This window comes from Anopheles marshallii, chromosome 3 (assembly GCF_943734725.1).
Source record: "Anopheles marshallii chromosome 3, idAnoMarsDA_429_01, whole genome shotgun sequence".
NCBI classification, from domain to species: Eukaryota; Metazoa; Arthropoda; class Insecta; order Diptera; family Culicidae; genus Anopheles; species Anopheles marshallii.
The window spans coordinates 65095711-65109117 of NC_071327.1; the positions used below are offsets into that span (position 1 = coordinate 65095711).

The window sequence follows — 13407 nt, forward strand, 5'->3', positions numbered from 1 at the left end:
ATGCTGTCCCACAGGCCGTGGCGGCACACAGTATAAGCGCCGAGCAGTCGTAAAGCGTGCGAAACAAATTTTATACTACGAAAAAGACCCCAAAACACCCAAGAAAACATAAGGCATCGTTAGTGCCGGAGTGGTGACCATCATCCAGTGCCAGCGAACGCAAAATGCTACCGTGAACGAAAGTGAAAGTACGCCCTGTGTGCGTATGTGTGTTTGTGTGAAAGCAGCACTAAGTCGCGCGTGTGTGTGTGTGTCTAACCCAAGCGTATTATTAATCACAGCACAACAATGAGCTCGACGGAATTGGGAGAATTTGTAATAAATGTCACCGATGGGCCGACCGGTGTGGCTAGCGGCGATGGGGACGGAAGCAACATCTCGACCACAGCCACCATACACCTGCTGTACTGTGGCAAAGCACTGGATGATTTCCACACCAGGTAAGGCACTCGTGGTGGGCAGCATAAAACAGCCGGCCCGTTGCTGAAGGGATCGGCAACACACCAACACACATCCGGAGACGAGACGACCGACAGTTATTCCATTTATTTCTATTAGCTTGCTTCAATCTCTGCTTCAATCTCGGCTTACCGCTGGATGATTTATTGCTCCCCGAAAGCGATGCACTCTATTGATCGGTCGTATTAAAACGCTGATGGCTCATTTAGTGATTCTGCCGTGGCGATTATTGTGCACGGGGAGATTACCCGGTGACATGGGCTTGCGTACCTGTGCCCATCGTTGGTGCAGATGTTGTCATCGCTATTTATCCGTGGGAAACACGGATGCCATATTTCATATTGATGAGATACGTTTCGACGTTCGATACCGGTGCTTTCCGTGAAAGACCAGGCGTCTCCATGCGTAATGAAAGACCGGGCGTCTCCATGCGCAACGAATGACCAGGCGTCTCCATGCGATTATTTGAATTATTTCCCATTGTTCATTATTTTCATCCGAATCGTATTGTTGTTGAAATTTTATGCGTTATTATTGCGTAATGAAATATTTGCTGCTTGAAATATATTTTTTTCTGGCCATGCTTCTCAATTTGTGAAATTTTTAACTTAAAATAAACGTTTCACACCTGAAATCTTTCTTAAAATAATCTTTCAAATTAATAAACATTAGGGAAGGCCACGTGCCAATGAAAAGCAAATAACAATCCTAATTTTAATTCAATCATAACGAATACCAATTATCGGTCGTTATTCCGTGTGAAAGCAGCAACACCATAACTGCCAATGTTCAGAAGCCGTGTAGCAGACAAAATCAATAATGCTGTACTTCAAACGCATAAAAAAGAAAACGCGAACAACAAAGCTGTTGGCGACGAGGTAACAGACAAATTTGTTACTGCTTCACCGCTTCACGTCATTTGCTAACGACACACAATTTGGTGGAATGTTTGCTTCCACACCGGCGGGTACGCTTCTTTCTTAATGGGATGAATTTCCCCAGCAGCAAATTAACCGAATGCACCGAGACGTTTTGTATTCTGCAATAAATTTTCTGCAAACGGCACGTGTAATGACAGCAGCCGTGGTTGAAGTTTAGATACCTCAAATCAATTATTTGAACTAGCTTCCATCCAATTAACACACTGGCATCGCTTTCTATTGGTGAGTTGTCTAAATCTGCTCTGGAATAGACACACTTTTCATAACGTATTCAAAACTTTTCCATACTACAAATAGAAATGCCCAATTTCTACATCAAAGCAATCACCATGGGGATGAGACTAAACTCATCTTAGCACCGTTGGCTGGCGTACAAAGTTTTACCCAGCACACTACGATGCGCGTCCATTCATCAAGGACGAGAAACGATGACATGTTTACCAATTCCAGCAGTTGCAAGCCAATGCTACCGGCACGTATGGGATTCATTTCGAATGCATCACCACGGCAAACTCTTCGGAAATGAGCCTCGGTTAGTTTGCTGCAGTCAGGTGTCAGTGTAGCGTAAACATGTCAACATGGCAAACCAAACATTCGTTTCGCCTTTTTGGCGGATATGCTTTCTAATAACAGCTTTGTGGAGGACGCAAGAACTCAACTGCGAAAAGTAAACACACATCCATTTCCTGCAACAATAAACATTTTAGCGTGGTAAAACTGGTTCTCTTCCGTGGTAATACGCACCGGGGATTGGGGGTTTTGTGAGACAATATTAAGATGAAGATACGCTAATAAATACAATGTGTGATCACCGTGTTAATCGCATCACCGTCTCACTCGTTCCAGTTACGCCAAAGCGCACGGGATCGTCTGCCTGCTGGTGTGCATCTTTGGCAGTATCGCCAACACGCTCAACATAGTGGTGCTGACGCGGCGTGAGATGCGTTCACCGACGAACGCGATCCTGACCGGGCTCGCGATCGCCGACCTGCTGGTCATGCTCGACTACATGCCGTACGCCATCAACTCCATCCCGTACCTGCGCCTGTCGCGCGAGGAGCGGCTCACGTACGGCTGGGCGTGGTACATTATGTTTCACTCCATCTTCGCCCAGATCTGTCACACGATCTCGATCTGGCTTACGGTGACGTTGGCCATCTGGCGCTACATTGCCGTCGCCTATCCGCAGCGGAACCGGCAGTGGTGCGACATGTCGAAAACGCTCGCCGCCATCTTCAGCTCGTACCTCGTCTGTCCATTTCTGGCCGTGCCGATCTACCTCTCCTTCAGCATCCAGTCCAACGTGGAGTTGCTCGGGTGCGATGGTAACGCGCTGTCGGTGGACGCGGCCGGCAATGCGACGCAGGGCCGGAATGTGACGCTGTACCGGCTCGGTACGTCACAGCTGGTGCGCGACAATCCGGCCCTGCTGAACGTCAACTTCTGGATCTACAGCGTCGTGTTCAAGCTGATCCCCTGCATCGCCCTGACGATCCTCAGCCTGCGGTTGATCGGTGCGCTGCTGGAGGCGAAACAGCGCCGCAGCCAGCTGACGGGTACGGCCACCGGGCTCAAGCAGATCGTGGACGGTCGCGTGGTGGACGCGAAAGGTGGCAAGCAAACCGACAAGGAGAAGCAGACGGATCGGACCACGCGCATGCTGCTGGCGGTGCTGTTGCTGTTCCTCATCACCGAGTTCCCCCAGGGCATACTCGGCTTGCTGAGCGCGGTACTAAAAAAGGACTTTTTCTTCAACTGCTACCTCAAACTCGGTGAGTTCACCCTCGTGACGGCAGCATGAACAAGTGAATAAAGAATTCATGTCCATTCGCTTGCGCCCCGGCGCCGGTGAATGCACCGCCGAACAATATCTCAGATTGCCCCTTTTGCCCTCGCGTTCCACGAAGTGGCGAAAGATTGCCACGCTAACGATGTACGCACACGAGACGTATCCGGAATCGTCGGCATGGGCCCGAGTGCACCTTACGGCCATACGTGCCCTGGGGACACTTTTACACGTCAATTGCAGAACGAGGTGAAAAATTGCTAGCGCCCGTATTGCGGGCGCGGGGGGGGAAACGCGGCCAACGACGTACTATTTGTCAGACGACGAACACGAATGCGCCCCGGGACGCTGTCGGCATGAAAAAAAGGGGCTTTCAATGGTGTTTGACAACTTTGCGCAAAGCAAATGGGGGGAGACAGAGCGACCCAAACGACCTCGGCCATTTGTCAACCGGGTGCTCCATTAGGCTGCAGCCGTTTATTAGAGCCGTGGATCTAAACATGGACCATCCCGAAAAAAACCCCCCGACTCTGTCTCTCGCCCTCTCGCACTCTGGCCCCAACTGAGAAAAAGCATCCCAAGTTCGGAAGCACTTTGCTGTGTGATATGTGCTACCGAGGGAATGGGGGCAGTTTTTCCCTCCCACCATTACGCCTTTTGTTTGGTACCGTCGTGTTACACTCGTTTGCAAATCAACAAACGCTTTACGCTTGATATATTGGGCAATTAGTTTTGTGTTACCGCACGACCACTCCGACTCCGGCGAAAAGGCGCAACAACCGATTAGGAATTGATCATTGTGTTTTTTTTTTCGCATTTTTTGAGTTACTGCCGTTGTGCACCGGCACACCCAGTGGAAGTGGCGTCAGCTAAGCCAACCAATTGGACTTTCATGTGCGAGGTGAATGATTGGCGCAAGATTTATGCATAAATACAAGCTGGCGTACCGCGAGCGTATCGTATCGTATTTACGTAAACAAACGCAGCGGAAACGGATCGAAGCGCATCGACGGATGTTTAAGGTTCGAACCGTTTAACATTCCAGACCCGAATTTCAACCATCATGCGGGCATCATAACGTCTGCGTCGGGGGGGTTTTTTTTTTGTTCGTTGCCGTAGCGCTTGAAACCCTGCGTTCGTTAAAGGTAGTTAAAGGTTAAAGGTAGCTAAAGGAAATATTTACCGAGAAGTTTTACTTCCGTTTACACAATTTCGTGGTGAACGAGGTGATGATGGATGACAAATTATATCGGCAAGAGGTAGCAATACCCATCCCGATAGGTTTCAACTTACACCGACGCTTGCTCATTGCCGGTTTTGTGGATTAATCACTGTGGAGTGAAGAGTTGATGCGTAGCGCTGGTGGGACCTTGAATGTAATGATAAAGCACCCGCAAACCCATGTAAAACGATCCATAGTGAAAGATTCACCTCATATAAATCGCAAAACGCTGGAATAACACAACAAAACCTGCCCAGATCTAGGTGTAGTATTGGGAATCTAATACAGTGCGTGACATAATTATAGAGACACCTTTTTATAAGGATGTACGGAGAATGAGAATAAAGACAATTTTTGGAATTTTCTTTAAAAACAACCTCAAACGTATGTAAAAAATAGAGCAAATTTGTTTGTTTCGCTGTTCTGCGGCTGCAAATATGAAGCATTTGGTCATTGTTGAGTAACTCCTATAAGGGTGGTGTACTTCTGCCGGTAATCGGTCAATCGACAGACATTATAGAAATTGCATCGTCAACGCCAAGATAAAGTCAATATTTTGTTCGCAATTTTAAACATATTTCCTATCGTACGTAGGATTTTTTTGTTGCATTATAGCATAAAAAATGATAAGGTTTTGAAAAGAAAATATGGGTTTTTGGCCGAAAAAGCTCGTAACACAAAAGCTTGCGCCCAAGCTCCACGTTTTATTCTATAAAATTATTAAATAATTTTTGATTAATACTTTTAAAAAACCTTGGATTGCAGAAAAAAAACATTATTTACTACATCATTTTTAAATAAAGATGGACACAAAAACCAACTGCTTTTAAGCTTTAAGCTCAATCTACCCAATAAACAAATTGGTTACATCCTGAAGCACCACAACCGTTATGGCTTCGAGGACCATTACATACAACTAATGGCATTACAAACTTGTTACTAGAGCTATAAAATATGCTATAAAACATACTAAACACTGAAGAATAATGCATAATACTTAACGAAACTTTTTTCAATTCACTTCATGGGTGAATATATAAGCTCGTCTGTTATGGCTTGTGTCACTACAGTTATGTTAAGTACTCTACCGAACTTCCTCGAAGATACTGAGGGTACCATTGTTTCAAATAATCTCAATTATGCCTTTGAATAATATCTTCATTTTTCCATAATTCCCGATGCCCCAATCGAAAGTTCCTCCATCGCCAGCTAATCCCGCACAATGAAAAAAAAATGGCCCCAGGTGCACAAGATGTAATGATAATTGGTTCCACGGGATTGGGAACCCATTTGCAACGCTCATTAGCTTAAAAGCATCCCCCCTAATTTACCTCCAAATTGCCCTTCGGGTGGCCGATCAAGTGTGTAACAATTGTGTCCCAATCTCGTTCCAGGTGATGTGATGGACGTGCTGGCGTTGGTCAACTCGGCGATTAACTTCATCCTCTACTGTTCGATGAGCCGCCAGTTCCGCAGCACCTTCAACGATCTGTTCCGGCCGCGCATCCTCGACCGGTGGATGGCGGTGCCGCAGGAGGGCGAGGACGAGCAGGGGGGCCGTGGCCACCACCAGGACGGTGCGACGACGCAGATTACGCAGATATAGCGCACGCCGGGACGTCCTAACAGTCATTGCCACGGTTGCTTCGGGCAGTTTGCGACCGCACTGGCGGGAGTTTTAATTAGCAACCGGCAAACATCGAGCCGTGACGACTGTGCGATGCTCTAGCGACGTCCCAACTACAGCCTGCCGTACCCTTTCACCGGTTGGCCGTTCTGGTCGACCCACTAAGCTGACACACTTTGCCCGGGAGGGGGGTTTGGTGGGAGCAAACTTTTGCCCCAACTTGCCCGGGCGTCTAATTACTTAACCGGGCGGCGGACAGTCCCGTGGCGCCCCGGGAAGATCGCTTTCACTACACACACGCACACACACTACCGATTTGGCGATTAGCCCCCCATTACTATTAGCCGATAATGGACACTACACACGCACACACCGGGCACAAAATGAAATCGAACCAGCGAAATGGAATGGATTTTATAATAAACAGAACGGCAAAAGCTAAAAAGCTTTGTTTTCGCTTTCGTTACTACCGCTTACCTGGCGCGCGCTCGCAGTATTGAATATTTAAACCTAGCGCGAAGCGTTACGCTGCGTTACACTTGCGTAACGCACCCAGGGCAAACTAAACTATCGTAGATGTAGCGTTATAAATGTAAGGATGGAGATTCTAGCAGTAGCATCAACCATTAAACAAAAACAAAACCAGAGAGACAACAAAAGTGATCGGTAAAGTCGGGATTCGCAGGAAAGAAAAGCGCTCCCGAGTCGGGCTTATTTCAGCAGGGCTTTGCTGTTTTGTTTGTAGGTACAGTGAGCTCGTTCACCGCATACTGGACCGGGACCGCACGAGCAGTGATACGTGTCATTCGTTAAATTCTAAATAAGCAAATGTTGTACAAAACCCAATTCTGTCTGCCAAAGAGCAGCGCAATGGCGGCTGTAAATGGCGTTTCATCGTATTAGTTTACCGACTAAGCAAGCATTGGAAAAGGGGCAAAGCACGAGGCGCACCGGTGGTAGCGATTTAGCAGAAACAACAAAAAAATCTATTGTTAAGTAGAGTTGAACTACGTGTAATATATTTTTTATGTTTACGTATATATCTGTCAAGAGATTTAACCTTACCGTTGCGTTAATAAATAAAGGCCTTTGAAACTATGACCGGAACTTCTTTATTTCGATTTTCCATCCAAGCAGTGGCTGACAGCATTCCAACGCCGGGACAAGTATTTTATTAATTTTGCACCGAACTCGGCATCATTAGTGGCGTGGAATAAACTATTCCACCTACAGAACGTCAACGAGCCAAACTTCGCCCAAGATAATCGTATTTTGCCGGGTGGAGGAAGAGGGTGGGGGGGGGGGAGTAATAAAATAATACCACACCGTGGGTTTTTTTTTCTTTCTTCTTCTCCCGCCCCCACTAAACTACTATCTCAACAACACTTCGGAAGCGCATCCATAAAATATGGCAATTCAATATTCACCATCGTATGCATGGATAAATTCACTCGGATCGAGAAAACTTTCGGAAACCGTGCCGTAGCAAAATAAAAGCATGCCGTAAACGGCCAGTAAAACACTCGACAGCATTCCCAGCGCGAGGTCAAGTATTGTTTGTCTCCGTTCCGGGTTTTCCGTCAGCAGAAAACTTTATCATTGTGCGCAATTGATCCCGATTGGTACGCTTTGCGAGCTGCGATTGGGTAGCTTGGTTGGCACCTGATCGGTCGGTTTCGAGTTGCAGTTGCGTTTTATTGTTCAACTTTTCAGCTTCAGAATATAAAAGAGTTCCAATGCCAATAAAACCATGGTGAATGGGGAATGAATATGAGTGTCACCATTAATTTTAATGACTGCGCCACAAGTGTGTACTAAATCGATAAAAGATCTCCAATCATCCAGCAAATTGGGGTTGTCACGATCATTTCTAATAATTTCATAACAGAACCATTTTAGTTGTAATGAGAAACGCACTCATAAAGCTCCGAAGCTCACCACTACGGGTTGCATCACTTATTTCACTAACTCAATCTCAATCTTACGTCATCCTCTGATTGACAGTGTATTTCGAGATAATTGAGTTGTGTCATGACCTCAATATCGTGCGGTGCATCCGACTCGTCAAACTTCGATGGACAAGTCGTGTCATTGGAATGACACCGGACAATCCGAATCAATCATTCACTACGAAAAAATGGGCGTAATAGACTTCAATCCGAACGAAGTATGGATGTTGCACCATTCTCAAGAACTTAAACTAGCAAACTAAACATGATTAACTACGAAATGACGTTCGGATGACTTTCGGATGTCAAATAAAGTCATAAGCAGTAGAAGATCCCTGTTTACTTGGTAAGTTATACAGGGCGTTTAATAAGTTAGAATGCAAATTTGAATCGATTTGCCCCATTACCCTTGCCCCATGTCCATATTCTGTTCTGCTATTGTTGCTATGTTATGCAAATAGCCGAGGGAACTTTTTTGACTCTCCGAAACCTCTAAGGTCAGTTTCTGAAACCTCTAACAGATAAATTCCGAAGTTGAATCCGAAGTTTCGGAATATTCCGGAGTCGACTCCGAAGCTCACGGCAGATTAATGCGGAGTGGACTCCGAAGTTAACTTCTATATTTTCCATCCGTTGTGATTACGGAGATTCAAGCATAGACTTGAATAGCAAAAAACAAGAGAATACAAAAAATCCTTATTTTTTTCCAATCATATTTTGCAAGTGTATCCGAACTTATTGAACACCCTGCAGCGTTGGGCAAAGATGTATCAATTCTGAAATATTTCCCATCGTTGCTCAAAAACATGCTTTTAGCTTAAATTAATAAACACAAATATACAAGCAAACGATAGCAAAACATTTCCACGAAAAATAAACGCTTTTTTTGCGAGAAATTGTGTGCCAGACTTGTGGCCAATTTCTGTTTCTCAGCAAAAGTCTACACTTGTTTACGTTCCGAATTACCTTAAGCAGCATTTCGAACGTGGTTTTTTCTTCGCTTTGCAACGAGATTAGGATCTTTTCTCAACACGCCGAACACGTAGCTTTCTCAGAATGCCGCGCGAACCGCAGTCAAATTCCGCTTCGCCTTTCCCGAGCCAAAATGCCTAATGATGCCTGTTACGCACGGTGTTCCACGAACGGCGCAATTATCACGTTGCGTTACACAAGAATCCAAGCAATCATGTGATTACACCGTTCGGCTTAATATGGCATAATTTGACAAGATGCCATACACGTGTCACACTCGTCCTTGCGCTTCGCTGTCATCGGCGTACGGGGAAATGAGATTCGAGAATCGAAGCATAACAACAGCACAAAAAAAAAACCAGTCTTCTCTACGCCAATGTACATTATTTCCCAGGCGTAATAAACACATTGTTTGGTAATGTGGACCCATCCCGTGCCCATCGCCATGATGTGTACTTGCACTCCGCACCCTGTCAAATTCCCCCTCAGCCGCCTTGCTTTACCTTCTGCCGACGGCACCCATCAGTCGATCAGCGACGTTATTTACATTTATATTGCTTTGTCCCTTCGGCAAAGCTTATCCCGTGCTGCAATTCTGAGTGTTCCCTTCATCTCGGAGGCTGCGAAACGTCATCCTCTGTTAGCCGACGCATAATAAAGCTCAACGTCACTGGCGAGATTTGGTCCCGTTCCCAAGATCCTTCCCCAGTTCCGAGCAATTAAATTTACATTCATAAGGAAATCGCATGAAACGACCCCCCGCGGCCATGGTGGACATTAGCATACTTGATCTGCGCACAGTTTCCGTTGGCCGTTCCTGCTACTTTAAAGCGGCCAGGGCACGGCAAAGGCAAAATTCAATTCAATTCCGCCGCCAGCCCATCCAATTAACCTTACTTTTAATGCTCGGTACCGACTCGTTAGGTGCCTGTAATTAACGACAGGCTGGCTGGACCGTTGGAATTTATGCTAAACTCCCATGCCCCATGTTACAAGGTGGACCTGGTTTGGTGAGCCATACCGCCCCAATCTTAGTTTTAAAAAAGAAATTCAAAAAAAAAAACGCAGGTCTGGCGCTAACAAAGCAACAACAAAAAAACGATAAGAAAGAAACAATTTCCATTCCCGAGTGGGACGTGGTGGCTCACCTTCCCACAAACCCATCAAACGATTGGTCATCTGTTGAGAATCCGCCCTTTTTTTTGTCATTAAGCCGCCATCGACCCATTTCCGAATAAATTGTTTGCAATTGAAGTTGGGCCGCGCTTACAAAGATGGGTCATTTAACCTTCCTGGCGCCTCGTGAATTCGTCCCTTCGGGTGACGGGGAAACGGAAAAGAATGGCCCCAAGAGGAAGCCCAAGATACATTGCAGAAGAAGTTCTCTGTTAATCAAACTTTTTTAAAGGCAGCAGTGGCAACCAAGCCTAAGTGATCTGATCGTGGCCATCGGTTGGGCTGGGCAGTGGGCATAAATCTTTTTTTTCGGTAGAAAATAAAGTAAGAATCGTAATGACGCGACGATAGCATTGATACTACGCGATGAAAGGCACATTTCTTTTATCGCCTCCAGGAACGACCCCCTCCAAAGTGTGCCCAAACGCTCTCGAATGCTTAAGCACACTGGAACGATGACAGCACATTAGTGAGCAAAGTTGTTCGTCAACTCATCGTCCGGGTCCGGGGTTTCACACCGGACATTCGCTTCGCGTTTCGACTGGTCGGTCGGTCGGTGGTGGAGCTGGGAACCATTCATTCAGCGGCTATTCTTGCGCATCGAGTCCGAGTTCGCTTGAATTCGCATCTTTGCCCAAGAGTAACGGCATCGACACATACTCAATGTACGACCGCACTCGAAGCGTATCGTTTAATTAGTATTATTTCCATTCAATTTGCCCACAATGCTCTTACAGCAGTAAGAGCAGCGCTTGCACCGTGTTCTTGTACGTTACATTGAGCTAGTGTAGCTAGTCTGAGTGTGTTCCTGCTCCGACACTTGAAGAGCGGTTGATTTGTTTGAACCTCTATAGAGGTCTTCCATAATACTGTTAGATGCGAACATTGTAAAGCTGTGTAATTGAGGCGTTACAGTTCCTTTTTTCAGCTGAAAGAACAAAGAGCAAAATGGCTAAATGGAATAAATTTATCTAATTTTATCAACACTTTCTTTAAATGTCTACTGCAACATTCCTTCGATAACCGTGAGCTTTAATTTAAAACAAAGCACATTATATTTATAGACGTCACTAAAACCGGCCACGAATACTTCTTTGATTATTTTTAATAAAAAGAAATCGTTATTTTTCATTAAATATCCCATTGGCAAATGGTGCGCGTTCTTTATAAAACCTTCCAAGAATTGGCTTCTATAACGTCTATAGCAAGTTTCTCGAATTTGCATCCACTTACTGTCCGTTCATTGCGGTACAAATGGAGTGGAATCACCGTCATGATTTGGCTCTTTTGATGTTCAGACCGTTCGTTGACTAGAGGTACAGGCGAATTGTTTTGCTTGCTGAATAAACCACGTTTTTATGAACTCAAGCAGCTCCGAATACAATATCGAAACCAATGCTTTCGTCAATTGAACGAACATTTACGTGTGTTTTTGCATTGTATTCTGTCGAAGTCGCATAAATTCCCAACAGATTTTCACCGCTATAACAAAATTTGCACTTGTTAATTAGGTATCTGGTTGGACTCATCCATTATCATGCGTAACTAAATTAAAACCCTCAAGTCGCAAATAACTCACAGGATAAATTCCAAGGTAACTATAGAAGTTAAGTAAAATTCCGTCAAAATGTGACCTCCCTCCAAGGACAAGGTAAGGAATGTGCGAAACAAGAGCATAAGAATCGCCAGGAATCGAAGGAATCACTGCAAGGTGCGGAACATACAAAACGCAAACATATGCAATATTAAGGAAATTGCCTCTAATCAGTGGAAGTTAAATAGTTGTATCGAAATCGAAAACTACACTACTTTTGGCCAACACCACGTGGAGCAGCTTCCAGCGGAAGAACCGCCATTCTATGTTTTTTCTTCAAATTGTCCGTTAATCGATGTTTTTAAAAAATCGACAGATTCGAACAAAATTCATCGCAGCTGCAAAAGCGACCCGTGGCTACCTTTAAACAGCACCACTGGCACATGTGTGACAATCTCTTTCCCTCCTTCTAACATTCTCTTTCACTCTTTCATTTGTTTACGTTTGAACTATGGGCGTAAAAAATAGCCACGATGAACAGTGGAATTTCCTTTCGCCGTCCAAAATGTGCAACACAACTTCAACAGCCCTGTTTTCACGCCTGTCATCACAAAAAGTCAAAACATTCAGTGGCCAAACAAAACGATGGATGCCGTCGAAACGAAGCCGCAAATCACCAACATTCCAGGTTAGTACCATCACTACTATGCTGAAAAGCAGAAAATACATCAACTGTACCCCTTTGCTCACTTGCAGAAACCAAAATCCAGCCAGTAGAAATCGAGATACTGCCCGTTGTCTACGACATAATCCGAAGGTAATGGTTGCCTGTCTACAGTAGCTATACAATTTCTGCACTTCTTCCAAGCGGCAAACACTGCGACGTTGTTTCTGTGGGAGACACCGAATCAGTTGTGGAGGAATTGTACTCTGATTGGGCACATTGCACAAAAATGTTGCACCACGTTGCGCTTCAGCCATTGTACCCTGCTTCGTCCCGCAATTGCTTGACCGGTCACTCAGGAAAACATAAACAATTATATAAAGAAAAGTGAAATTTCGCCATTCTTATCAGTGCTTTGTTTGCAACGTTTCTCCCTCGCCGTACAGTGTCGAAAAGGATCCGATAGATAACACCGCGAAACAAAAGGAGAGTGCCGAGTGCAGTCAGAAGGTATGGGTGCATAGATATTCCCCCAGCGGTACACACAAAGAGCGAATCCTACGGTTGTCCTTTATTCTCGTTGCCAGGTGCTTGAACTCCAGCGGACACTAGAGGCCGCACGATCAACCATACGGAAGCTGCACGGTATCGAGTACAGCAAAGAGGAACAATTGCGAAGGCTCGAAAGCCTTCGGAAGCAGCTAGCGCTGAAGCAGCAACTCATCAAAAAGTATAAAAACGTCCAGTTCTAACATTGCTCCCCACACACTATAATAGAATGGTGCTGCAAATCATCCTTCGCTATTTGGCCAACAACGAACAGCTCATCCAACGTTTGGCTGACTCGTACCCGCTACGCAGAGCCGCCCAGATGGTGCTGAGCGCTTACTATCGCACCCGGTCGGTTGCCGAACAGCAGAAACTAGTCGGCATGACACCGGAACGTCTGCAGCAAGCGCTACGGAGCTTCAAGTCGAACGTGCAGAAAGAGATCGAAAATGCCAAGAATGATTTGAGCAAGAAGAAGTGACATGGTTCAGCCGGAATTTGCTTAACAAATAGAGAAGAAAAAGTTGT

General features: G+C 45.5%; 3 protein-coding genes across 3 annotated transcripts; all 3 read left to right on the forward strand.

Annotated features, from left to right (window-relative positions):
• Positions 1–288: 288 nt before the first annotated feature.
• Positions 289–6014, forward strand: LOC128716037 (G-protein coupled receptor dmsr-1-like). The gene is made up of 3 exons (XM_053810961.1): positions 289–440; positions 2247–3172; positions 5803–6014. The coding sequence occupies exons 1-3, from the start codon at positions 289–291 to the stop codon at positions 6012–6014; spliced, it is 1290 nt and encodes a 429-aa protein (XP_053666936.1).
• Positions 6015–12311: 6297 nt separating this feature from the next.
• LOC128714195 (mediator of RNA polymerase II transcription subunit 9) lies at positions 12312–13082 on the forward strand. The gene is made up of 4 exons (XM_053809071.1): positions 12312–12354; positions 12423–12483; positions 12777–12840; positions 12918–13082. The coding sequence occupies exons 1-4, from the start codon at positions 12312–12314 to the stop codon at positions 13080–13082; spliced, it is 333 nt and encodes a 110-aa protein (XP_053665046.1).
• Positions 13083–13108: 26 nt separating this feature from the next.
• On the forward strand, positions 13109–13360 carry LOC128714932 (protein NCBP2AS2 homolog). Its single transcript, XM_053809814.1, has one exon. The coding sequence runs from the start codon at positions 13109–13111 to the stop codon at positions 13358–13360; it is 252 nt and encodes an 83-aa protein (XP_053665789.1).
• Positions 13361–13407: the final 47 nt, after the last annotated feature.